A 25,900-nucleotide genomic window follows, 5' to 3' on the forward strand; every position below is an offset into this window, starting at 1 on the left:
TACAGGTGATTTCATACCCCCTAATCTACCTTTCAAATTATTTTAAATTCTTTTATGTCGGGGGGGGGGGGGGGGGGGAGGGGGAATACAAGTTGGAACATTGTACTTATTATATCAATCATATGTGATTAATAACAAGAATAAACAATTAGAATTCTTATACTTCACAACTGTGTTATCAAACATCTATTTCAAAACATCTTTATCAAATTCTTTTCATACTAAAATTATTTATTCAAACTCTTTAACCTATATATTGTCAAAAATCATATCTATATAGATATAGTTATATAAGTATGGTTGAAAGGACTTAGGACTGAGAAGTCGCTTTATTTCATATTCCTTGTTTGGTTGTGGACTTAGTGTATTCGGTTGTTGGTCTGAGTTTCATTTGAACCTTAGTTATATATTATGTATATGTATATAGATATAAAAGCTTTTATTTCAGTTCAATACACACACAGTCATTTGAATAACATTACTAGTAAACTATAATAGGTATAGATTAAGAGATTACTACTCACTATTTCTAGCACAATGAAACATACAAGAGTCAGTTCATTTATGAATCGATACAAACTTAATATTATGAGAAACAGAAAGAACATATTATGATGAGAAACTAAGAGAACATACACCATACTATACAAGAGAACATACTATACACTAGTACATAGAGAACATTCAGTACACTATAACATACTATACAATCACTAGAATACGATAACTAGAATGTGAAATTCTATTTCATGCTACAACAATACATTGTTGTATCACATTTTAACCAAAGTCTCCTGGAGGGAGAGAGGGCATCGTGTGTATAGATCAATACGGGACAGACACTCCTACACCCCGGCAGCTAGATACAGTCACAACTGGTAAGGCCAAGGGTGACAAAATGTCACCTCACTATTTTATGACACCGAAAGGTCATCAGCTATTCAGCTGTCAATCATCATGGTTACAAACTAATTCACATCTAAACCTTTAATTAACTAAATATGAATTAAAGGCAATAAGACTCCCCAAGGAGTATAGTACATTTAATACGACCTTGAGTCTTCATTTATTCACTTCATAGTCAGTAGTATCACTGATGAGATAAAACGTCCTATTTTCCAAATAGATGATAGTGATAAATGAGACAAAACATACTTTTACACAGTAACAAAGTACTACTATATTTTTCCATACTATTACAAGTACACATGCAAACATTACATTTTTATATAAAAACAGACATGTAAAACAGTCGGGCCTCGGTAGAAGGTTACTATATTTATAAGCAGGAAATACAGGATTTTCTATGAAAAACTTTACAAACTTTTCAAGGTTTTACTAAAAACATTTTGAGGTTTTTAACTACTAAATGACACTAAATACTTATGAACTCACCGACATTTTATACTGATACTCTCTTTCTAAATAACTTGTATTCTCAGGGAACCCGTAAGACATGTACACCCATGCAGCTTTTGTAGGGCGGAGTGGATCCAAGACTCGTCTTTATTTTGTTTGTACATTTTTGGTGTCATTTAAACCTTACAAAAGAACACACATGTATTTAACTATTCTATTAATGCAATGGATGTTGTTGCTTGTTTTTACTATTATGCATTGTTAAGATATTTTACATGACGTCCTCCATCCCCGAATGTTTCCACCGATTCGGTTTGGAGGTGTGACACGAGGGTATTTATGAGTATTGTACATTGAGCAATGAAGAAGAAAAATGATGAAGAAGAAGAGGAGGAAGAAGATATTGACTAGATGTTTTTGTTTCATTATAAAAGGATGGTCACATTGGATAATTTTTAGTTTTTGCGTGCGAATTGGTAAATGTGATGTTATGTATTAGTGACCTTCATGAGAATTAAATAAATTGAAAATTTATCATTCTTTAGTACATTGAAAGCATTTAATAAAAGGGGGTATGTGTTTTTGAGATATTTTTATGTGTAATACTTTCATTAAATATCCAATTAAGTAATCAGTTATGTTATAATCCACTTTTTTTACGTTGAAATGCTAAAAAATTATTCAAGATAACATAAGCATATATATTAGCAAATGGTTGTTCTTTCCTAGTATTAAATACATATAAAATACAATAAAACAAACAAAATATATTACTGTAACGCCCCGTTCCTGGTACGTATTTATTTTGATTAAATGCTCTTTTAGGAAGAGCTACTCGACGAGTTGTAGCCCTAACTCGCCGAGTAGATGTCGAGTGGGTATGGGTTCTAAGTGATCTACTCGGCGAGTCCACGCATGGACTCGGCGAGTAGGCCAATCAGGAGGAGACCCTAATTCTTAGGGTTTGCAACCTATTAAAATTCAGAGCATTCCTTATCAAACCCTATCCATTTCTCTGTGTGTGTGTGTGTGTGTGTGTGTGTGTGTGTTTATTGCTTGTGAAGGCATCTTTGGAGTAAGAAGGATAAGGAGAAAGTTGGAGAGTTCAAGGAAGAGGAGGTAGATCCAGAATACACACTCTATTGGCCATCTTTTCTGGTATTAAATTCTATACCTTTCCTATTAATCATATAGATCTATGTTGTTCCTAAATTGTGGTTTCTAAGCCCAAAAACCCTAAATCCCTTATGAATAGGCCTTGTGGCCGGGTTATATCTCAAATCTGGACACTCATGGCATGCTAGAAGTATAAAGTTTTGGTTGTGGTTGTGATTTAAGTCCCCATTGAGCCTAGAACCTCATTAAGAGCTTATTTTGGTCATTTGAAGCCCTTAAAGCCATGCATGCATGTAAAGTTAGCAAATTTACGTGAAAAACATGCCCTAGAAGTCTAGATCCACGATTTGTAGCAGCTGCATGGCTCAGATCGGACCTGTATGGAAAAATGACTGAATGAACTCGGCGAGTCCATAGGTTGACTCGGCAAGTTATATGAAGTTAGCCTTCGACTCGACGAGTTGGAAAAACAACTCGGCGAGTCCGATGAAGTTTACCTTAGAACTCAGAGAGTTGTATGAGCAAATCGGCGAGTCAGTTGAGTTTCCCCGAGCAAAGTGGTGTTTTAATAGGGAGGCTTCATTCCTTCGTAGTTACACGTAAAGTTAGCAACTTTACGTGTTCAGATGGTTCCAAGGTTTCAGATCTACGAGTTAGGAACCATAGAGCAGATTCGAATGTAGTTGTATGGAATCTGCTCGACAAAACTCGGCGAGTAGTTCCTCAGACTCGACGAGTAGTTCGTCAGACTCAACGAGTTCGGTCAACTAGAGGTTGACTTTGACTAGGGGTAAAATAGTTATTTTACCCTAAGTACAATTACCAGTAATTGATTGAGTGTATTTATGGAAACTTGTAGCCGAGGAGATACCAGAGCAGCAACAATCGATTTCCAGAGTAGTTCATTTAGCAGCCAGTGTACGAGGTGAGTTTCCTTCCAGTAGGAACGGGTCTAAGGCCACAATGCCGACCCGTTTAGCTAGTAGTAGTTTCCGGACTTCGGTCTGGTGCAGTTTTAGTATGTTTAATGCCTTCGTGGCTCAGACATGATTTATGTGTTATGTGTTCCGGGCCACAGCCCGATGCAGTATGCAGTTTACGTGTTCATGCTAATTGATATGTTGTGCTATGCTATGTTATGCTCAGTCAGATTCCGGATTTCGGTCCGATGCAGTTTATTCCGGACTTCGGTCCAATGTAGGGGACAAGGTCTCAGCCAGTTCCGGACTACGGTCCGATGCAGTTTTCGGACTTCGGTCTGATGTAGAGGGCAAGACCTTGGTTAGTTCCAGACTTCGGTCCGATGCAGTTTCCGGACTTCGGTCTGATGCAGTGGGCAAGGCCCAGTATGTGATTTTATGTTATTGTATGGTGTGTGGTAGTTTGGGGGAGCTCACTAAGCTTTGTGCTTACAGTTTTAGGTTTGGTTTCAGGTACTTCCGCAAGTAAAGGGAAGAGCTCGGGTTGATGGCCTCGCACACACCATAGTTTTAGTTGTCCTGGGAGTTGTTTTTTTATCTTTTCATAGATGTGAGATGGTACAGTCTTGATACACTGTCTCGTAATACTTTGCTATTGTTTTTGAGATATTGACGTACGAGTTTTACTTTATCACTACAAGAAAAAGACCCTTTTACGACGCGCAAACAACGACACTCATTGATTTATGTTACGCAAAAGAGAGTGACAATAAAAAAGAGTCATCTCTAAAATAAATTTAAGGATTTAGGTCGCACATTATTGCGTGCCCTTAAATTAGTGTCCAAAAAAAATACGGAGGGCACTTATAATAAGATGCGTGTCCTCTAAGGATGTCGCTTTATAAATTTAATTGGAACGCGCGTTCCATCCTTTAATAACCAGGGGGGGGGGAATGAAATCCTAAAAAATTAAAAACCCCGCCTTCCTTTTTTTTTTTTTTTTTTCTTCTTTCCCTCTTGCCCTAGTTATCGACTCCTCATTTTTTTCTCAGATATGAGTCTCCTCTTTCATCAGAAATAAGAGGTAGCAAGGTAAATTTTCTGAGATTCGAAACTATATGACTTGGATTAGAGGTTGAAGATCAGAAATCGAAGGTTACAAGTCATATTTGGGATCGAAAGTCAGAGGTTCAAGGTACGATCGGAAACATCAAGATGTAGAAAACAAAAGTGGAGGAGGCATCAGGTTTGAAGATTGTTCTCTTCTTCTTCATGTATATGCCCTAGATTTCTTTCTCTTACATTCAATCTCTAAAGATTCTTTTATTCCCTAAATTAGGTACGAAGATTTTTCTCTTCTTCTCCATTTGTTTTTGGAATGACGACCTCTACTCTGAACCTAATTTTTATTTTTGACTTTTTTGTTTTTGTGTTTGCTAATGAATATTTTTTGTTGAAGTTGAATTCTTATTCGTCTTTTCTCTTCTTCTCCATCTGTTTTTGGAATGTTGGGCTTCATATTTCACTTTCTCGATCTCCGATGCAACTAATCTTCATCTTCACTGTTCTTCTCTGCTTTACGTCAGTTACTTCATTCAAAGTCTCCTTATCAGGTATATACTTTAATATTACTTTTCACTTTGACTTCGATTCAGTCACTGATACAGCATAATAAGTAATAGCAAGCTTTTGTTACTTCAATTTTTCTTCAATTCTGTTTTCCGGTGCGATTTATGATGCATTTGAAGTTGACTTCTTATTCGTATTTTGCTTTCAGTTGCTGTTCCTAGAGCTGCATCTTCTCTGGTTAATTTGCCAGGTATCGTGTTGTATTATTATTATATCACATTTCTTATTTCAAGTTTTATGGTGCTTAATTCAGTTTGGATCCGTTTTGAAATCCGGTTGTATGCAATTATTCGTGCTATTTACTTTGCTGGTTGCTTGTTTCATTTGGATCTCTCCGTGTTAGATTCAAATTTAGTATCTCATAGTGTGATTCATTCGTCATTCCGCAATTAGAGTTCGTAAACTGAATGCATTCTGGTGTAAATCAAGGAGAAGTAGATACACATTCTCGTTACTTTATCCTTTGCTTTCACATTTTGATATTTACTTGTGGTGGTTGAGAGAATCATTACAGTTTCAGAGAATTATTTCTTGATTTTTCATTAATTTGGATAATTTCAGAGCAAGTATAAAGGACATGGTCACACTGTGTTTTTCCCAATGAGTACTTAGTTTCTCATTATGACTTTTATAAATGGTGGGTGAAAGGAAAAAGTGTTCTTGTAGAATGAACTTCACAACATGTTTTTAATAAATGATTATCTATACTAGTTACCTTCACAACAAGTTTTTAAGACACTGACACATTCTGGTTGGCTTTTCATATTTTGATCTTTATATTGAACCTCATAACAAGCTTTTAAGACATTGTATACTTACATGGTTTTATAACTGTATATATATATATGACAGAGTGAAATGCATTGCTAGCTATATCACTACATGGATCAATACGAAGTGCTTGAGCAAATTGGAAAGGGGGCATTTGGTGCTGCCCTTCTTGTATGCCATAAACATGAAAGAAAAAAGTAAGAATGAAATTGAATTTACCAAGTTTTGTAATTTGTTTGTTTTAATGTTTGGACTCTGCACATTTTCTCCATTATCATAATATGTTTGTATGTATGTCTATTCCATGAATGCTTAGTTGTACCCATGTGTTGGTATCTTATCTCTCATGTGCTTATGATTTGAAGATGGCTATTTAAACCTCAATATTTAGTGATGAATTTAGAAAAGTTTTTTACCTTCAAAATGTCCAAACTAATCTATAGTCTCTATTTGTAGATGAAGCTTATATCAAAAATGCGAAATCCCTTTATTGTGGAGTATAAAGACTCCTAGGTTGAAAAGGTAAAAAATGAAATTATTCTCATTCTTTTCATGTTCCATTATCATAGTTTTCATTTTAATTCAATTTGAACACACCCTAAAGCCTAATATATATATATATATATATATATATATATATATATATATATATTATAACTAAATTGAAATGGGACTAAATTCAATTTGAAGTCAATTATGTCCACAGATCAACTCTGTTTATTTCTTGTTGCAGGTATCACGTCGTGAAGAATTAAAGAAATCCCTAGTAGCAAAATTGGCTGTTCGTCAGAGTAATCTGAATCCTGAAAGATCTGGATAGTAGTATTTCAAGCTCCTTTTTAAGCTTCTGTGAATTGATTATTGAAATTGTTTTTAACTTTTTTTTTTCACCAGACTCTAGTGCCTTGCAAACATTGGACTCTAGCATCAAAGGTAACACAACAGTTATAAAAAAACTTAAGCAAATCAATTAAGAGCAGCGTGAAAGTCTTATGGATGAATTAAAAGATGTCAACTTAACAAATTTTTGAGTGAAGCAGTGGCTGCAGTTCAATTAACTACCCTTTTCAGATGCTTCATCACACATTTCAATTTGAGTTTTATTTATTTATTTTCCTGTAAATCAGGTTTGTTCATTGCTTCATCAAAGATACAAAGATTTTTCTCCAACTTTGGTCCAAGGCCATATGAAAACATTCTTTCTTGGGAAATCTTTAGAGGATGTAGACACAAACAGAAACTTAAAGGCCTTGAAAAAGCGAAGTGCTTTAAAACTTCTACTGGAACTGTTTTTTGATGGAGTTATAGAAGATATTGGAATTTTTATAACCATTATTAAGGATCTTGCGAGTTTAGAACACCTAAAAGATAGAGACACAACTCATACAAATCTATCTCTTCTTGCTTTTTTGCTAGACATGCAAGGTACTTCATAGGACTTTCACATGCTGGAGAAGAACTTGTTGAAGAGGTGCATTTTGGTTCGAATATTGCTTATGGATATTTTAAATTTGGTTTAATAATATGATTTAATGTTGATTGCAGTTTTTTAAGGGGCTTAATATCACTTCAGACCAGAAGAAGGTGTTTAAAAAGACATTTCATACGTATTATGATGCTGCAGTTGAACTACTTCGGTCTTAAAACACCGTAAGTATTGGGAATCATTTAATACATAACTGTTGCTTTTCTGGATTCTGTTTCTAGGTTAAATGCAAGAAATAGCAAACTAATTGTGTAAAACATGCTTATATGCCTTGCACTTCACATTGTCAACTTCCTTTGGAAAATCTCAAACTAATTGTGTAAAACATGTTGTTGAGATTTGGGACACTCTACTGAAAGTTTCTTTTGTTTCATGATTGCAGGTTAGTACAGAACCCTGGTGAATTTGTAATGACCTTTCCACATAGGATTCAACCATGGTGATGTTTTGCATATATATATATATATATATATATATATATATATATATATATATATATATATATATATATATATATATATATATATATATATTGTGGTTGGATATATTTATACTTTTATAGACTCTAATATCAAACCATTGTCTTTAAAGGTTTAAATTGTGGGGAAGCTGCTAAAGAGGATGTTGTGCGCAGAGCTTCCCTGACTTTTCTTCCTATGCTTTCACATCAACAACTGCTTTACCTACTTACCATGTCATTTATTCCAAGGTGAGCTACAAATCTTTCTAAGTCTTTTGACATATGAAGCTAGAAAGAGTTATTCCAAATATATCAGGAGGGGTAAATTGGTAATATTGTTTAAATGTATTTTAATGGCAGGGTGCCTAGGTCCTTGTTACCAGGGATAAGAAGCTCTCAATTAAAAGATTGTCAGAAAGAAGAACGTGAGCTTTTGGTGAAGAAGGAATTCAGTTCTTCACCATTCTGTTAAAGAGGTACTGTTTAGAATCTTACCTGTATATATATGACTATATGTACTTCATACAAGTTTACATGATACTCTTCAATAAATATAGTTACTTTCTACTACTTTACGACTTTTTTTCCCATGACACTTGAAATAACAGGGCAAGGAGAGCATTCTAAACATTCTGGAAACTTTAAAAGAAGAAGGATATGGCTACACAGAAGATTTTGGAACTTTTATCATGTTTCTTGTAGATGACTTGGTCGTTCACTTTGCAACAAAGCCTCCATCACTTGGTATGTGTTGTTATCTTCTCTCTAGTCTTTACTTACACTGATTTTATTCAAAGTGGCATATTTCTATATGTGCTTGTGCTTGACATAACAAGTGCTATTGGCTACTTTTTGTGCCTTTGAAGGGGTATAATTCTCATCACATCATTGAAGAACATCTACATGGCAAAATAATATCACGCTCTGTTCTTCTTTGTGCCTTTGAAGCTACAAGAGATGCTGGAGCCCTTAGAGAACCTAAGGACAAACTGGAGAAGTGAGTTGAAGAGCTGACACGGAGATTAGACTTTGAAAAGCATTTGAGGGTATATATATATATATATATATATATATATATATATATATATATATATATATATATATATATATATATATATATATATATATTTTATATTTGTTGTATCTAATTAATTTGTAAATTTTTGTTACAACTATTGATTTGTTTTAACTTTCCATGGAACGATTATTTGTATGATATTAAATTTTATGCAATGGATTGTATTTTTTGTACATGATATTTTATTTTCTATTATGAGACATTAAATACAAATTTAATCTGAAAATTAGTAAATCCATAAATAATATTTTTTTTAAACATTTAAAATTATGATACGCAAAAATGTGTGTCATCTTCATTTATGACATGGCCTTTCTTGACAGAGGTTTTCTTGATACGCATTGCGTATCATTAACACGCGTGTCATAAGGTTACGACACGCAAATGCGTGTCATTTTTCTTTATGATAGGACTTCTCTTGATACGCATTGCGTGTCGTAAACGCGCGTCGTAATTGCACGTCGTAAATGAGTGTCGTAAATGCACGTCGTCTATAGACGACGCACAAAAGCGCGTCGTCTCTCCTTATGACAGAGCCTTCCTTGACGCGCATTTGCGCATCGTCTGAGCCTTTTACGACGCGCAATGAGCGTCGTGAAAGGCTGTTTTTCTAGTAGTGTATGATATTAACATGGTGTTTTTAGTAATTATTAAACAAAAATTTTTGGGTCGTATTTTGGGATGTTACAATTACCAATTCAAAAACATATCATTCAAACCATATCTTATCAATTCCATTGATCGTAATAATAATTCATCAATAGAATAAGAAAATTAATTAAGCATACAATATCCCAACAAAGAAACAAACCAAACACACCATCATGAACGTGATGATTCCACGAGTTTTATTGTCGGTGCAAATTTCCGTAGTTAATATATATGAAATAGTTAAATATATATGAAATTGAACTACTCATTATCAACGTTGCTATGAAATATAATTTCGCAACAAATATCGTCACAAATTAGCTAGACTTTTTGTTCAATAGCAAAACAAGCAAACGAAATCAAATTCCATACCAGAATTCTCTAGCAAATACCTACGAATGGTACTTCCATAACAAAGCTACTATGAAATTGGTTTCCGTCACAATGTTCGTTGCATAGTAACCACAATAATTCATTCTATAGCAGCAGTACAACTGAAAATGATTCTGTAACAAATTTCGTTGGAAAATTGCTAACAATTTTTTTACATAAAAATATATATAGCATAATACCAACGGATTTGGAGTCAGTAGCATTTTACCTAGCAAGTCTCATTCTCGCTACCGGAAATAAATTTCGTAGACAATGTTATGGCAACCTTGCTGTGGAATGACATTACATAGCACGATCCATTGCATATTAACAACGAAAATACATTCCATAGCAACCCTTCCCTAGCAAAATAACGTTTTTCTTGTAGTGCTATTTATTTGTGTCGCGGATTCTCCAAGTGGCCTTTAGTGGCCTTTTTTGAGTTTTTAATGACACTTTTTATGTGTCACTAAATGACATTTTTTATAGTTTACCGTCATCGGAATTGATTTATAATAAAACTTTTTTTTGTCGAAAATCACTCTAGACGACCCTTTGACGAGGACATGTCGTCTGCATTGGTGGCTCTGTACCGATGACATCTATTCCGACGAAATTTTCCACTTTTACCGACAGGCTATCCTAATGATTTTGTACAGAAGACAAAATCGTCGATATAGGTTTTTCAGACGACATGTCGTTTGGATAGTTGCTGAAAATCTCGTCGATATACGCCTCATTCCTTGTGGTGCATAATGATTAAATGTTTGTGTGATTGAGAAGTCGAAGAAGGTGTTGATACGGTTCTTGTGAGATATTTGGTACGTGAAGATTTAGTTCTTGCAATCCGAACAACATATTTAAGTTCATCTTTCTTTGTTTTAGTACAATCCAATTATTTGCAAGTGGTTTTCTTCTTTTTATTTTTTAATTTTTTTTGGAATGATTAGCTATCATGGTCATTTATAAATAGAAAATTATCTAGTAACCAATTTCGGTGATTGAAATACAATAATTTAGAGTGGATTGGCCTAAAAATTTTTGCAAGCCATAAAGATTTTTTGCAAGGCAGTGACTTGTAAAAATTGTGGCTATTTGGGGGTTTTTTTATTAAATTTTAGTTATTTGTTTTGAGAATTTTGTATGAAATTACGGCCATTTTTAAATACAAAATTATCGCTTAACCAATATTGGTGACTGAATTACATTTATTTAGGGTGGATTGTGGAAGATTCTAATAAAATGGGGGACTGACGTGCACATTAGAATGACATGGAGCTGCCGACGAAAGTCCTAATTTCAAAGGGGTAGTTCATGTAATTCTTGCAACATAAGAAAACAAATTCGAATTCCTTTATCTTGATAAACCTTAGCTGCGATAACCTATCTAAACTTGTGGAAATCGTTAGTATTATATATGGAAACAGAGCTGTGGTGGGATAATTTGAATCCTACTACAATACTAAATAATGCAGCACCTGTGGTTGATGCACATATATACATATATACATCCGAAAGTCGAAACTCCCTCGTAAAGAATATCTGGAAAACCTGCAACCGTTGCGATTAATGGATTCTTCAAGAAGAGGCAACAATGGCGGACAACGTCCAAGTGGCAATCGGGAGTGGAACCAGCATACAAGGTTTAACAACATGCAGCGTCAGAGGGGCTTTCGTAGGGGTTTTGTGAATCGTGGAACCTCTCCACTTGTTTCAAATTCTTTCATGTCTCCACAAATGCATGTGCCAGTTCCCCCTTTTGGCAACAATTTCATGTATCCTGGTAAGCTTTTTATTATTCAACTCTACATGTTGAATTAAACAGGTTATGAATTTCTAAACAAACTGGTTTTGATAAACGGGTTAGATTTTCTAACCCATCTCAACTTATTTATCACACGGGCTAACATTAGGTTGATGTATTTTTACAACCCTAACTTGTTAAATAAATAATTCATTTATATTTCATAATATGAAAAATACATTTAGTTAAATTAGTTAATAGTTTTTCAAAGTTAGAAAAAAGAAATCCAACTGCAAATACAAATTAGGTTGATGCATTTATTTTTTACAACCCTTTTTCTGTTTTGTTTGTATAATGCATTTTATGTACATGCAGATTTGGCCTCTTATGTTCAAGGTTCAACTCAATCTGCATCGCTGATGACACCGATGCAGTCTCCAGTGTCCTTACCTGTTCAAGATCAAGATTTGCATGAAAAGATTGTGAAACAAATTGATTATTATTTCAGGTTCTTTATAATCTCTCATATCTAAAACATTTGTGGTGGTTTATAATTAGTTCAAAACAATTAACATCTTATTTCCCTTTGTTGCAGTGATGAGAATTTGGTTAAAGATTTATACTTGCGACAAAAGATGGACGAACAAGGCTGGGTTCATGTCACTTTAATAGCAAGCTTCAAGAAAGTAAGTATCATATACAAGATGCATAAATTGATGCGTACACTTTTTTTGAAGCTTATGAGATTCAAACTTGGGTCAACTCCATTTTAATATGTTTCATATAAAGTGATCATCATCATGCCACATTGATATTGGTCCTTCATACGCTCATTTTTTATGCTGCATTTGATATCAATTAATATCCCTGTGTTATTGCAGGTTTTGTGTTTAACTGACAATGTTAAGCTAATTCTTGATGTAATGCGGGCATCCAGAGCTGTGGAAGTGCGGGTGTGTATTAAACATGTGCTAATTCATAAAAATATTAAATTCTATATAACTATGACAATTGGACTTGATACTAAAATTCATTTTGTAGGGTGAGAAGATGAGGAAGCGAAATGATTGGATGAGATGGATTATCCCAACTTCCATCAATGTTGAAAGCTTTTATGGTAATTCGGTATCCAATTCCAACATGGTGGAGGCGTCCATGGTTTTTAGGGGGCAACCATGGGTCAAGTGAAGCTCGGGTACAAATGAGAATAATGATGGAAGACATGGTTTATAAGTAAAAGACTACAGTTTTTTATTTATTTATTTATTTATTTATTTAACAAGAAGATCTCAATGATGAACTGTACGGGGATATCATGGATCTTTATGGCATATTGTTTTTTTTTTTTAATAGATAAACGAGAAGATCTCAATGATGAACTATACGGGGATATCATGGATCTTTATGGCATATTGAAATTATGTTTTGAGATGTTCATTTAACACATAAAAACATGAAAAAAAATAAAATAAATAATAATAATAGTAAATAGAGAAAAAGGCGAAAAGAAAAAAAATGAATAAGGCTTGAAACGAAAAAAAACTTAGATTTTGTTTTAACTTTGGATAATGGTTTGTTAGATGTTATGAATTTTTTTTGGACCTATGAAAGTTATTATAGATACAATTTTGTTTTTTTTTTTGTGATTGTCATTGTTTTTTAAAAGATGGTTGGTGGTTTTCTAAGGGGTTGTTTGCTTTTAATTTAATTAATAATGAAATTTATGGTTAGACACTATACATATGGTTGTTTGTTTTTGATATCTTAATCAATAGACAATGATTAAATGATTTCCAAACTATAATCCAGCAACGGCTTTCAAAAATTATGAATATATGTGCGTAGTTGGTCGAATCTGTGGCAAAATAATTCCAAAACCGAAGGTCGATTTTGAGTAAATTTCGAATTCACTTGTTGTAGATTTTTATATTTAAAAAATCTGTATTTTATGCTCTCATTTGAAACTTGAATCATTGAACGTGGTTAGTTTAACTAAAAATATTGCTACAATTTTGGTTTTGAAACTACAAGCTCAAAATGCAAGCAAATTGATAGAAAAAAATGGGAGTGTTATTCAAAAACTAGGATATTAACATGAAATAGAAATAATTTAACACAAAAAATACAAAAAAGAATAGCATATCACCAAATTTAAATCTCATTGAATATACACTACTAGAAAAATGAGAAATACCTACGGAAATTTTCCGTAGGTAATTACCGACGGAATAGTGACGGAATATCTATGGAAAAAGATGTCATAGTTTACAAACGTCATTATGACGGAATAACTACGAAATAGCGACGGAATGATTCCCCTAAGAATTTCGTCGGTAATTACGTACGGAATACCTATGAAACCACCCTTACATACATCTATTAACTTTACCTATGAAATACCTACGCACACGAAAAAAAAAAAAAAAAAAAAAAAAAAAAAAAAAAAAAAAAAAAAAAAAAAAAGGGTTTGGATTCAAACTTAGGTTCCATGTGTATCGTGCCAAGGACTTTACCAACGAGCCGAGCATGCAACATCCAATTATAACCACTACTTTTGTACTCTTATAGAATACCGTTTTCGTTTATTATATATATATATATATATATATATATATATATATATATATATATATATATATATATATATATATATATATATATATATATATATATATATGAAGCTTAGGAATATTAAACTGGATACCTTACAATCAATATTTTTACACTTTTTAGGAACCTTTTAATATTTAAAGTCTGGCCACAAAACTTTAACGGTTTAACAACTTTGATCCATTTTCTAAAAATTTGCTAATTTCTACCCCTTTAAATCTTTAACCGTTTTGAAACTTTTGATCATTGCAGTCGAAACTTTTATATTTTTTCATAAAAACATGAAAAAAAACGGTCTGGGGCAAAGTCCGGACTTTTCATGCTTGCACTTTCTATGTCTGTCATATCGATCGGAAACAATATTGAAAACTTCTAACCCCCACGTGGCAGGGGTAAGCTTTCTAGTTATTATTATTATTATTATTATTATTATTATTATTATTATTATTATCTTTTTCTTTGTTTTACTATTACTATCACTATTATTATTATTATTATTATTATTATTATTATTATTATTGTTGTTGTTGTTGTTGTTGTTGTTGTTGTTATTATTATTATTATTATTATTATTATTATTATTATGGGTTTGGGTTGACCTAACTGGTACATAGTTTTTCATCGTTTGCATTAGTCTAGGAGATGTCATCAATGCAAGTCCAATCATAGGCAAAAATTACAAAATAATACAAAGTGTAGGGTGAAAGAAGTACATGTACAGATTTACACAGCAAAATCATTTGAAGTTCTCCCAAAGAACTTTGTTAAATGAATAACCATTTTCCTACACCTAAAACTTATGCATATATTGTAGGGTCGCGGACAAAAACTTTAATTTCTCATTTTTCTCCTATACGAGCCTTAAATGCATAGCCATACACATATATGAGTGTATGTTTATAGGTGGGTGTATGTGTGCATATTTGTATCAAGGGAATCAAACATTACTACACATTTCAACGATCTTTTAATTATGTTGCACGAAGCAACGATTGTTAAATTTTGGACCATGATCACAATGGAATGATGTGATTAATTCTCTTTAATTAACCAAAACGCATCTAACCAGCAGTATCAAATATTACATTCACTTCTTGAGGTTGAGGGTAAAAGTCTTGTCTGAGACATAGATGATTTAGAAGTAGTTTAGTATTAGATTAGATTAGCCGTTAAAAAAATCTCTTTAATTAGTTTTGGATATAAGCTTGAAAGTGGAGAAACTCGGCGTGTTAAGTGACCAACTCGGCGAGTCGGCAGCTGGACTCTTTACCTTCTTTTTTAGTTCCAGAAAACCCTAATTTCATGTGAGGCTTCATTGTTGGAAAGATTGGGGCTTAGAAGAGGAAATTGTGAAAGGAGCTTGAGAATTAGGAGTTAGCATCAAGAGGCTTGTAAAGATTTGGGATCTACATAAGAATTGTTAACATATCGTAGGTAAAGAGCACTTACCTTAAGCTACTTCCCTTGTGGTTCATCGTTGGTGGTTGTATTAGGAGTTCCTCAAATTGTTTTGAGATCTATCTCGGATTTGGAGTTGGATATGGGGTTACTACTTCAGATCTAGACTCATGATGGCCTAGAATGTCATAAAGCTTTAGTCCTTGAGTTGTTAGTGAAGCCCTTTGTCCTAAAAGTCTAGCCCTAGAGCATTTTGAACTCATAGCTCCTGGAGTTCACGTAAAGTTTGCCATTTTACATGAGGATTGGCTTGTAGAAGGGTAGATCTACAGATTTGAGCCCCTGCATGGCTTGGAAAGCCTCTGTATGGAATGAGAGCTGAAGAGACTCGGCGAGTTCCATGGGTGAACTCGGCGAGTTGGATGAAGGTTGGCATGGACTCGACGAGTTAGAAGAACAACTCGGCGAGTCTGTTGAATATTACCTGGGACTCGACGAGTCTGTTCTTGGACTCGGCGAGTCTAGTCATGGAGTGCTAACCTTTTTCTGGTTGAACGGTGAATCCGTGAACCGAGGGATGACTTAGTGAGTTGAGCGAGAAGGGACTCAGAATTGTGGGACTCGGTGAGTCGACGGGGCAACTCGGTGAGTAGGTTCACATAGGAAGGTTGACTTTGATTGAGGACTTTGACTTTGACCAAGAGTTGACCAGTGGACTTCCAAGGGTACTTTGGTAATTATTGGTATATGTTGATTTCAGTCTTTTGGTATTAATCAGTGGTGGAGTTCGTGTCGGAGGTTGGAGCAGCATGATCTTATCTCTTCAGTCAGCAGTTACGAGGTTAGTTATCCTTACTATATCGACAGGGTCTAAGGCACCAACGCCGGCCCTTTATCGGATGAAAATCCGGGTAGTTGTTATGTTATTGATTTGCTATATGTTTGTATCCTGGTAGTTAGGATGGTATATGTTAGAAACCTGTTTAAGGTCGGGATCCTGGTATATAGGATGATGCTATGTTAGTGACCGGTCAAGTCGGTATCCTAGTTTGAGTGTGCTATATATGTAATCTGCTAGATCGGTTGATTAGTGAGGAATTGTTATATGATTATATGTTTATGTGCACACGGTTGATTGGGTTGGGTTCAGGTGGGTCCTGCTTTATGCTGTAGGCCAACATACCTAGGCGGTCTGGATATCCTGAAGGCCCAGTGAGTGGTCTGGATAGGTTGTAGGCCCTACAAGGGCGGACCAGACGTACCGAGGCTCGGAGAGTAGACCAAGTCGAATGAAGGCCCAGTGTGAGCGGACCAGTCATACTGTAGACTCAGAGAGTGGGCCAGGTGGGTTGAAGGCCCGGTGTGGGCGGACCAACCACACTGCAGACTCGATGTATATGGCTAGACTCGGAGGGTGGACCAGGTGGACAGGAGGCCCGGTGCGGCGGACCATTCACACAGTAGACCCAAAGTGAATGGCTGTTCTGTTTATGATATGATATGTTATGTGTATGGTATATCTGGTTGGTATTTTGGGGGTAACTCACTAAGCTTTCGGGCTTACAGTTTTCAGTGTATTGTTTCAGGTACTTCAGGAGATCGTGGCAAGGCGAAGGCGTGATTGTACTGCTCCTCATGTTTTATGTGTTTATGATGTGGTTTTGGGAAATACTCGGATAATAAATGAATTGAAAACCTTTTTGTAATAAATTAACGAATATGGGTTGTTTTTGAAAAGTTTAATTTGGTTGTAAATTTTGGATGTTACAAGTTGGTATCTATCACACCCTGAAACCGATGGCGGAAACGTCCCGAGGCGGAGGACATCAGGTAAAGTATCACAACCAATGTACATAGTAAGCATAGTAAACGCAAAACATTACATTACATATGATCATTACATTTGTTTGAAAGTAGAAAAGCAAAGTAATACATGTTTTATAGATACATAAGTTTAAACAAAAGTTAAGACGTGAATTCCATCTGCTCCGTCTTCTGCAAAAGGACGTGGGATACCTGTCTAAGGAGAACCTGAGAATACAAGCAGTTTAAAAATCATCATAAAGCTGGTGAGTTCATAAATTGTTTGTTTCTGAAAATGAACAAGTTTCCTTTAGTTTTTTAAAAAAGTTGTTATCCAAGAAAATCCCCTATTTTCTTATAAGTAAAGTTTGTGTATCCATTTGTTACACAGTTTGGTTGAAAACAGTTTGTTATCTGGTTACTACACGATCTAGTTTAAAACGAGTTCTATTATCCCAGGAAAAACCCTTATTTTTCTTAAAAGTTTGTAGTTGGTTACCGGTTCTAAATGTAATGTACAAGTATTTACCATACTTAAAGTGTTTGTGTGAAGTTTCCTAAAAGCCTGGTTATCCTTGAAATGTATGTTAGTTTTAACACATATATAAAGCTATTAGGTGGGAAGTAAACTAATTCTTAAAGTTATTAGCTTACTAATTTCATTACTACCAATATGAAAATCTATGTTATCTAAATTGCAAGTTCCATAACCATACGATAGACTAGATATGGCAATATGAAATCCAGTATCATTTTATGACTTTTGTCACCCTTGAACCTTTCGGTTCGACTGTAGCTAGCAGCCAGGTGCGGGGTTGTCAATCCCGTATAGATCTATACACTCAAGTCACGCTCTCCAATCCAGGAGATTCTGGTTACAGGGGCGGTCCTCCACTCGCATATCTCTATAGAGTGTTTTCGAGGACGTGTCTCTAATTATTAAGATTAACAAATTTACAAGTAATAATGTGAAAAATCCTGTTTATGATTCTGGTAAAAAAGGGGGTCCTCTACTCGCGTATCTCTGTGGAGTGTTACTGAGGACGTGTTCTCAAGTTCTAGGTTAATGATTTTTAACATAAATGAAGTGGAAAAATCATTGGTAAAATATACAATATCACACTATATAATAAGGTTTACAATTAGTTTGAAAGCTAACTCTGCAAGTCAAACAGTTGTTTAATACGATCTCCAAGGTTAAAAGTATATGAAATATGAAACATTTCAAATGAAATAATAAGATTAAGTACAAGATATTCTTGTACTTTTTCTTGTATTACCCCCTGAAAACATTGAAAAACACAGCAAAAGGTGTAGGGTTATGAACTCACCAGACGAGAAACGTGTCGGTTAGATGCTAAATGACAGATCAAGGCTTGAACGCGTGCGAGGTTCCTATGTAATATGAGAAAATACATAATTTTATCTAATTAGGCCTTGAACTACTAATCAATTGAGAATATACACTCTGAGGCACGAAAACACTTTATTTCAAGTGTTAAGAGTGACCCGAGTAGCATCTAAGGGTGTGTATGGCTTGAATATGGAGTTTTCTCTTCAAGAGTAAACTCCTAAGGGAGTTTTTGGCCCTAAGACCATGTCCCCATGAGTTTACGGCTGTAAACTCATGGTGGGATTGTACCTGGGTGCTTAATGGTCTTAAAACTCTTGTGGGGTAATGCTAGGCTTGGTTTTAAGGCATTGGAAGGGAATTTGAGCAACATATGGACCAATTATGGAGTTTACGGCAGTAAAATAGGAGTTTACGGCCGTAAAATCTCATGTACTCATTCTTATTATGTTTTGGTGATCCTAGGTTAAGTCCAAGTGTTTCTAGTGCAAAGTACAAGCCATGGAAGGAAGTTGGGGCATCATTTGACCACCACAAAGGTGTTTACGGCCCAGGAACCATTCCTTGGGGTGGTTTACGGCCATAATCTCCCTAGGGGATGGTTTCTTGCATTTTTAAGGTTCCAAACACATTGGTGGATGATTCTAGACTTTATTCCAAGGCTTATGAGGTGTTTAAGGGGCATTTTAACACCTTAAAAGGGGATTACGACTTATGAAAGGGTGTTTACAGTCCAAGCATGTTCATGGGCCATAAAGTCATGTTTACCCCTCAAATGTTATGGTTATGGTGTTCTAAGTCCAGTATTGTAAGCCCTTAAGTCATATCTAAGCTCCAAAAGTGATTTGGAAGGGTTTTGAGGCTCAAAAACCCCATTTATGTGTGTTTGCAGCCTAAGGGTGTTCCAGGGCTGTAAACACATGTTTTTGGTCCTATTTCATGATTTAAACACGGGTTTGAAAGCTAAATGTGTTATACTATGATTTAGGAAGGATTACATACCAATTAAGGGCTTGAAATGGGTGATTTTAGATCAAGACTTGAATTTTTAGAGAGAGAGAGAGTGGAAAAGATTCAAATGAAGCCCACCCAACTTTAAATAGGGTTCAGGTTTGAGGCTCGGTGGAATTCTACCCGATACTGACATTAAACGGGGCTTTTGGTCGTACCCGATTAAGTTGTCGTAACCCGACGCGGTCGAAACTAAAAGTTTTCCAATTAATAATTTGGAGTGTTTTCAAGTGTTTTTATTGGGTTTGGACACTCACGAGGTCATTATAAAAGTCTTAAATAAAATAACTTAATCTCAAATGTTAACGGAAAATTGAAAGATAGACAGGTTTTGCTGACGGGAACGGGTTATCGTGACGGAAAAATTTTCGGGTTGTCACAGTATCAGAGCCTTGGTTTGAGTGAATTGGAGGAACATTCGTGTGAATCCAGTCTTAAATCAAGGAGATTTTTCAAAGAGCTATTAAAAATGGTTTTCAAAAAATAAGTAAAAGAGAACGCAGAGGGTACGATCAGCCGGAGCCAGTAAGTTACCCCAAAATTACCATAAAAGTTATTTGTTTATGTGATATGTTAGAACAACATGCTAGTGTTAGGCTAGGGATCTTCATTCTTCAGGAAGTGCATGATAGAGTTACCTGATTTTGATGCCTGCTAGCCTAGGGTCTCTTTTTATGAGAGTTTCAGTGTTCCTCTAGGAGTGAGGATAGAGTGCTTGCTATGTTCGTTAGTGATTGGGGCGTTGTGATGATACTTGAGACAAATATGGGTAGGTTTGGAAGGTAGTTTGGTCCCGTACTACTGAAAGCACAGGACCCATACATGTATCAAGGAAGTCACAACCCCTGGGTGGTTGATTAGAGAGTCATTCTGGGTGGTTATGCGAGGTATCTGAGGATCTCATGGTCTATTGCAGAATGGCGATTACAAGGCGTTTTGAGGCAGGATCTGGTTTGGGATCAATAGAGGGAGAGGGTGGTCAGGAGGGGTCAGCACCACCCGAGGTCCTTGGCCAGATGAGTACGGACGAGTTGGATACTAGGATTCGTGAGATCCTACATGATGAGGTTGTTGTTGTGTTCCGAGCTGAGTTGCCGGAACTATTTGGGTCGATCAAGGCCGCCATGGTTGAGTAGTTTGATAAGCGTTATGCAGCTCTTACAGAGACGGCTGCCGCAACGGCTACAACGGCTATAGTAGTGGCAGGCGGAGGAGCCGGAAGAGGTTTTCAGTATCGGGACTTCGACAATACGAAGCCCCCTACTTTCGATGGAGTTCAGGATCCGATCGTTACGATGCGATGGTTGTTGGATGTGGAGGGATGTTTCTTCACATGTTCATGCCCTGCTGATCAGAGGGTGAAGTGTGCTCTGAAATTGCTGACGCTCAGGGCGAAGGATTGGTGGAGGTTGACTATAGGGTCTTATTCTGATGCGCAGTGGGTTGCGGTTACATGGGATATGCTCCGGGAGATTTTCAACACTCGTTATGTTCCACGAGTTGAGAGAGAGAGGTTGGCTCAGGAGTTCCTGGAGCTAAAGCAGGATACAGAGTCAGTGACGGAGATCACCAGGATGTTCACTGAGAGGGCGATGTTTTTCCTAGAGTTTGCTTCAGAGAAGGCTCAGATGTCCCGATATCTGAGTATGCTCAAGAGGGACATCAGGCAGTTTGTGTCCATGCAGAGATGTGATACCATGTTAGAGTTGAAGGAGCCTGCTAGGCGGCATGAGTTGGAGATTGAGTTGCAGTTGAGAGAGGAGAGGTAGGCCCTGACGCAGTCGCAACCGGCGCCCAAACGGTCCAAGACCATTGATTCTCGGTTGGGAGATCAGAGCAGCCGCACTTGTGGAAAGTGCGGGAAGGGTCACATCGGAGTTTGTAGGTCTGGTGGTGCGTGCCACAAGTGCGGCAGAGAGGGGAATTATGCAAGGGATTGCTGTTAGTCAGCCCTAGTTCAGGATATGAGGATTTGTTATCAGTGTCATCAGGTTGGTCACATGAGGGCCAACTGCCAACAACTTACTGCCAGACCGGTGCAGGCTCCAACACCGGCCACTTTGAGGATTACGGGTGGAGGTCAGGGTGGATCAGAGCCCCCGAGGGCTCAGGGACGTGCTTTTCAGCTTATAGTAGAGGAGGTCAGGGCAGTGTCGGATATAACTGCGGGTATGTTTCCTTCTTGATATCTTGTTATCTTATGATTGTTTTTGAGTGTTTTATATCTGCTAGTCTCGTTTGCATAATTCATGGTATGGTATTCGTTCATCTTTTCATCGAGTTTATCGTATGATCGAGGGTTTTGGTATTGGGAGTCTTAGTTGGTTATCATCCTTGGGGATTGATGGTGGGATATTAGGCTTTTTTCTATCTGCATGTTGTTTTTAGCATTTGCAATTTGAGGAATACTCAGCTGGGGGTCAAACTCCCTTAGAGTTCGAGATGTGCGATGTCAGAAAGTGATTTTGTAGAGGTTTCCCGTTTCAGAATCAGATCAAGTATAAGAGAATTTATTGAGTAGGATTGTGTAAGTGATACCGGTTGGGTCACCGGTGGTTGGCAGTCAATGCTCTAAGTGGGGAGAATTGGACAATTCTCCGGTGGATCGATAGCATGAAAGCTCAATTAGCTGTTTGGGTTTCAGTAGTATATCAGTCAGCCAAGAGCGTGGGCTGGTATGAGTAGGTTAAATGAGTGGGGCGGGATACAAACCAAGGTTGGGCCTAGGGTTAGGCCGGAATCTGAGTATATAGAATGGAGTTAGAGTTCGGAACCCCAAGAGGGCTAAAACCATATGTACGAGAGAGATTCTCGGAAAGAATGGTTCAGGGTGACCTAAGACAGTCTTGAGCGATCCGGACAGACTGAAGGCCGGAAGGCATACCAGTTAGACCGAAGGCTTGGGGAACGGTCCAGACAGGCTGAAGGCCTAGGAGGGCAGTCCAGATATGCTGAAGGTTCCGAGAGTGGTCCAGATAGGCTGAAGGCCTAGTAAGGCGGTCCAGTCAATGTGAAGACTTTGTATGTGTTAGGGGATCGGTACGAGGAAAATGAGGAAAAGCATCACTAGTGGATGATAATTGATATGGTCTGGCCCCATGTATTGATCATGCTAGTGGAAAGCAGTGTGTGGACCCGAGAGTCCTTGCGAGTAGATTCAGGATATATGGAAGTTCGAGAATAGCAGTTGCTCTACATGGATAACGTAAAGTGAAGTGTAGATCACTGGTACGTGTAGGTGCAGTAAGGGTTGCTGAGTGGATATCCTGGAAAGGAAAGGCATGTAGCTCCAGAAGGAGCGTGGGTATCCAAAAGAAGAGGAAGTGGAGTAATTGGATTATCGTCAGTGCTTCAGGTATTGGTAGTAAGTACTGGGATTGTACTAGTGGTATCGATGCACATCCGGATTGGGTGTCTGTTGAGGTTGCGGAAGGATTTTCGGTAGTGTAGAACCAGAGGAGTTAGGAGGGGATGCAAGGAGGGAGCCTTAGATTTTCCAGTATGGTTGTGATCAGGAAGTTATGTATGTAGCGGAAATTCATCCTGGGGATGTTTGAAGGTATCGTCAGTGTGTCGGGCTTTCCAGCCCGAGAATGTTAGAGCAGATTCAACATGCGTATGTGACTGTAGGGGAGAGCTCATGGGAGTTGCTCAGGAGATGAAGTATGTGCCATCCTGTCAGATCGGAAAGATATGAGTTGGTTTCAGAAAGGAAAGCGGGATAAGTCCTAGAAGTGAATTCGATAAAGGATATGCCAGTCGAGGAAAGGGGTAGCAGCTTGGTATCAGGTCAGGACCCGGTGGTTCAGGGTGATATCTAGCATGGTAAGGGTCAAGTGATTATTGTGATTTGGAGTGATGAAAGTATCATCGGGTTATCATTGGCTAATAAGTGTTGCTATCAGAGAAAAAAGTCGGTGGCCGGCTTGAATCATTTGCCGTAACTCTAGGACGGAAGAGTTGGACTTTATAGAGGACCGATAGCAGTGTTCGGAGGAACCCAGGTCGGTTGAGACCAGGAGATGTATTGAGGGAGTGTCATATGGGATGTGTTGATGCAAGCTTCGAGGAAGAAGCCTAATTTAAGTGGGGGACAATTGTAACACCCTGAGTTCAGAAGTGCAAGTTCAGGGTGCTGGGTGCAAGGAGGATCGACTCAGCGAGTCCATGGATAGACTCGGCGAGTCGAGTCGCAATTTTGTTCGTGCGTTAACTGACTAAATTGGCGAGTCGGAAGATGGACTCGGCTGGTGCTGAAGGGAGAAAAACCCTAACCCGGGGTTTGTGCCATATATAAAGCACATTATAGCCACCCTCAGCCTCTTTACCTTCCCTTTTAGTTCCAGAAAACCGTAATTTCGTGTGAGGCTTCATTGTTGGAAAGATTGGGGCGTTGATGAGGAAATTGAGAAAGGAGCTTGAGAATTAGGAGTTAGCATCAACAGGCTTGTAAAGATTTGGGATCTACATCAGAATTGTGAACATCTCTGAGGTAAGGAGCTTTTACCTTAAGCTATTTCCCTTGTGGTTCATCCTTGGTGGTTGTTTTGGGAGTTCCTCAAATTGTTTTGAGACCTATCTCAGATTTGATGTTGGATATAGGGTTGCTACTTCCAATCTCGACTCATGATGGCCTAGAATGTCATAAAGCTTCAGTCCTTGAGTTGTTAGTGAATCCCTTTGTCCTAAAAGTCTAGCCCTAGAGTATTTTGGGCTCATAGCTCATGGAGTTCACGTAAAGTTTGCCATTTTACGTGAGGATTGGCTTGTAGAAGGGTAGATCTACAGATTTGAGCCCCTGAATGGCTTGGAAAGCCTATGTATGGAATGAGAACTGAAGAGACTCGAAGAGTTCCATGGGTAAACTCGGCGAGTTGGATGAAGGTTGGCATGGACTCGACGACTTGGAAGAACAACTCGACGAGTCTGTTGAATATTGCCTAGGACTCGGCGAGACTGTTCTTGGACTCGACGAGTCTAGTCGTGGAGTGCTAACCTTTTTCTGGTTGAACGGTGAATCGGTGAGCCGAGGGATGACTCGGTGAGTTGAGCGAGAAGGGTCACACATGATGGTTGACTTTGAGTAAGGACTTTGACTTTGACCAAGAGTTGACCACTAGACTTCCAAGGGTACTTTGGTAATTATTGGTATTTATTGATTTCAGTCTTTTGGTATTGATCGGTGGTGGAGTTCGTGTTGGAGGTTGGAGCAGCGTGATCTTATCTCTTTAGTCAGCAGTTGCGAGGTGAGTTATCCTCATTATATCGATAGGGTCTAAGGCACCAAGGCCGGCCCTTTATCGGATGGAAATCCGGGTAGTTGTTATGTTATTGATTTGCTATATGTTTGCATCCTGGTAGATAGGATGGTATATGTTAGAGACATGGTTAAGGTCGGAATCCTGTTATATAGGATGATGTTATGTTAGTGATCGGTTAGGTCGGTATCCTGGTTAGAGTGTGCTATATATGTGATATGCTAGATCGGTTGGTTAGTGAGGAATTGCTATATGATTATATGTTTATGTGCACATGGTTGACTGGGGTTGGGTTGAGGTGGCTCCTACTTTGTGCTGTAGGCCAACATACCCATGCTGGTCCAGATATCCCGAAGGCCCAGTGAGCATTCCGGATAGGCTGTAGGCCCCACAAGGGTGGACCAGACGTACCGAGGCTCGGAGAGTGGACCAGGCCGACTGAAGGCCCGGTACCGGCAGACCAGTCATACTGTAGACTTAGAGAGTAGTCCAGGTGGGTTGAAGGCCCGGTGCGGACCGACCAACCACACTGCAGACTCAATGTATATGGCTAGACTCGGAGGTTGGACCAGGTGGACTGAAGGCCCGTTGCGGCGGACCAGTCACACAGTAGACACGAAGTGCATGGCTGTTCTGTTTATGATATGATATGTTATGTGTATGGTATATGTGGTTGGTATTTTGGGGGTAACTCACTATGCTTTAGGGCATACAATTTTCAGTGTATTGTTTTAAGTACTTCAGGAGATAGTGGCAAGGCGAAGGCGTGATCGTACCGCTCCTCATGTTTAATGTGTTTATGATGTGGTTTTGGGAAATACTCTGATAATAAATGAATTGAAAACCTTTTCGTAATAAATTAACGAATATGGGTTGTTTTTGA

General features: G+C 37.5%; 1 protein-coding gene across 1 annotated transcript; it reads left to right on the forward strand.

Annotated features, from left to right (window-relative positions):
• The first annotated feature begins 12,145 nt into the window (after window positions 1-12,145).
• On the forward strand, window positions 12,146-12,908 carry LOC145033763 (la-related protein 1B-like). The gene is made up of 3 exons (XM_078982306.1): window positions 12,146-12,272; window positions 12,468-12,539; window positions 12,628-12,908. The coding sequence occupies exons 1-3, from the start codon at window positions 12,222-12,224 to the stop codon at window positions 12,772-12,774; spliced, it is 270 nt and encodes an 89-aa protein (XP_078838432.1). The 5' UTR covers window positions 12,146-12,221; the 3' UTR covers window positions 12,775-12,908.
• The last annotated feature ends 12,992 nt before the right edge of the window (window positions 12,909-25,900 follow it).

This window comes from Lactuca saligna, chromosome 3 (genome assembly GCF_052625555.1).
Source record: "Lactuca saligna cultivar CGN05327 chromosome 3, ASM5262555v1, whole genome shotgun sequence".
Taxonomy (NCBI): domain Eukaryota; kingdom Viridiplantae; phylum Streptophyta; class Magnoliopsida; order Asterales; family Asteraceae; genus Lactuca; species Lactuca saligna.